The sequence below is a fragment of the Acanthisitta chloris genome, unplaced genomic scaffold (genome assembly GCF_000695815.1).
Source record: "Acanthisitta chloris isolate BGI_N310 unplaced genomic scaffold, ASM69581v1 scaffold41898, whole genome shotgun sequence".
Classification (NCBI taxonomy): domain Eukaryota; kingdom Metazoa; phylum Chordata; class Aves; order Passeriformes; family Acanthisittidae; genus Acanthisitta; species Acanthisitta chloris.
The window spans coordinates 9,572-12,042 of NW_008687240.1; the positions used below are offsets into that span (position 1 = coordinate 9,572).

The following is a 2,471-nucleotide window of genomic DNA, read 5'->3' on the forward strand; positions in this document are numbered from 1 at the left end:
AACTCTCAGGAGCAAAACACTTCAATCCTGGGAGAACTCAACTCTTCAACCAGGAAACACCTGGAGGTTACTCCACACTGATCATGTCAAACATGGCATGACACATGTTCTTGGCACCTCTTACAGCAATTGATCCTTTGTCCCATTTTTTTCCCTTCCCTAGGGAAACAGGTCTTTCAACAGACACCACATCAGATCATGACAGGACTGGAAGATGTGATCATTTGCTCCATGTGTGGCCTGAGCTGTGTGAAATAAACCAGCAGATAGAAAGCAGGGCCTGCAGACACAGAGAGGAAACCAACCTGACTCTGGCATAGGTTTCCTCATCGTCTGCTGCGATCCACACAATGTCAGCCAAGGTGGGGACTGGAGGGACATCACCTAAATAGAGATCTGAAACACTTGGCAGAACCTAGAAAGAAGGAAGTGCTGTTAAGATGGTGGCTCTGTCTCCTGAAGCCCTCCCAGATGTGCTGCACTGGCTGTCAGGCTGTCTCCTCTGCAGCTGTGTGTGTCTGTGGGTTAGGGAACTGCTGTGCTTCTGTGTGTCGACTCCAGCACGTGTTCCTGGTGTGCTGGTGTGTGTCAGCCCTGAGAGCAGCCAGGCAGGACAGGACACCTGATCCAGCCCTGCATGCTGCCAAGGTCACGTGCAACACTTTGCCACTACAAGTCCCAGAGCTGCCCTTGAGCTCAGTGACGTAAGTGTCTCCATAAACCCTGTCTGACTGTTTAGGAAACAGGCCCAGAGGGCTTGAGGCTTGTTGGAGGTCACACAACAAAGCACTGGGTCAGCAACTCCATGTTTTCATCTCCTCTAGCTTGTTAACCTGCTCCACAGACACTACCTGAGGAGGTGTTTTGTCATGTTGCCAACCAAGAACAGAATTAAAGATAAAAGAAATCAAACCAACTTAAAATGAACTGTACTGCTGCAAGTTTTGGGGGTACAACTCTGCAGACACAGGTGGTGACACAACAGCATCCTTGTCCTGCCCCAGAGCAGCAGGTCCCCACAGCCACCACCAACCCCCCACGCTGCTCACCTCAAAGGTTGCTCTGGGACAGGGTTTCAGGGGGAGGTTGGACCCAATCATCCTGACCACGCTGCGTGCTGAGCCATGGGGCTTGTTCTGCCAGATGGGGATTGTCTACAAGAATCCACAGGACAGAGTTAGGATTTCAAATCACTGACCTCCTTGAAATCTATTAGATTGGAAATTGTCCAAAACTATCAGCTCAAGAGTCTGATCTCTGACTTTTTCTCTCTAGTCATACTTGTGCTTGGGAACCTGCTAATAACTAAGGTCTTCACTCCATAAAATTGTGCTTCAGATGAACACCTGTGAAAGGTAGAGGCATTTTGAACACAGTTGTAGTATTTTTAGGACTGAAAACTAAAAGCACTTAGGAACAGGCACTGAGTGACCAATGAAAACATGTCAGGAGGAGGAAAACAGTATCACAACAAGGGCCCAGGAGGAAAATGAGATCAGAAAAAAGTGCCATTTAAAGGGACACTCTTAATTCCATCAACAAAAGCAGCACTGAAAAGTCCAGAGTGTTTTGGAGTCTCTTTCACCTGGACATGATCCTGAGGATGTGTTCTAGAGGAACCTGTCTGCGCAGGAGGGTTGGTCCAGGTGACTTCCAGTGGTCCCTTCTAACCTGACCCATTCTGGGACTCTGGGATAAGGTTTTTCATTTCACACATTTCTTGTGTGACAGCAAGTGACAAGTCTATTCCATGCCTGCCTCAGCCAAAGGCCACAGAAAACAGCCTTGGAAGGATTTTTCAGAAACAACAAATGTTTCAGTCATCTCTGGGCACTTATGAATTGACCCAAAAGGTGAAGTTCTCTGTCCTTTGACTCTCTTGCCTGTTTGACACTGTCACAGGCTCCTGTGACAGGAGGCACCACAAGGCTCTGGAAAGCAAATATTATGACAACAAACTGCAACTCAGATGGGTTTCATTGCTCACCCCACAACACCCCCATTAATTTATTCACTGCTGGAGCTCATTCCACACTCTGTGCCCAAACGCTGCTCCACGCAGTGAGACCTGAAATCCCCAAGGTGTATTTTAAACTGAACCTCCGAGCTGGGGATGCACTGAGTGCAGTGACAGCCCCAGGAGGGCTGGGACAGGGGCCTGGGGCAGGGGCAGGTACTGGGGGCAAGAATCGGGGCAGGCACTGGGTGTGGGGACCGAGCAGGTAGTGGGGGCAGGTGCCAGGGGCAGGTACTGGGACAGGGGTCGGGGGCAGGTCCTGGGGGCAGATACCAGGACAGGTACCAGGACAGGGGTTGGGGGCAGGTACTGGGGGTTGCTACTGGGACAGGGGTCAGGGCAGGTCCCAGAGCAGGTACTAGGGGCACAGGTACTGGGACAGGGGTCGGGGCAGGTACTGGGGCACTTACCAGGGGCAGATACCAGAGCAGGTACTGGGAAAGGGGTTGGGGCA

General features: G+C 50.9%; 1 protein-coding gene across 1 annotated transcript in view; it reads right to left on the reverse strand.

Annotated features, from left to right (window-relative positions):
* The window catches only part of MTFR1L (mitochondrial fission regulator 1-like), a 7,290-nt gene extending 6,110 nt beyond the window's left edge, over positions 1-1,180 (reverse strand). Inside the window, exons 1-2 of the mRNA XM_009080498.1 lie at positions 1,050-1,180; positions 306-415 (exon numbers count right to left, since the gene is read on the reverse strand). Coding sequence (XP_009078746.1) covers positions 306-415; positions 1,050-1,100 — 161 coding nt within the window. The 5' untranslated portion in view covers positions 1,101-1,180. The remainder of the gene's footprint in view (positions 1-305; positions 416-1,049) is intronic.
* Between the last annotated feature and the right edge of the window lie 1,291 nt (positions 1,181-2,471).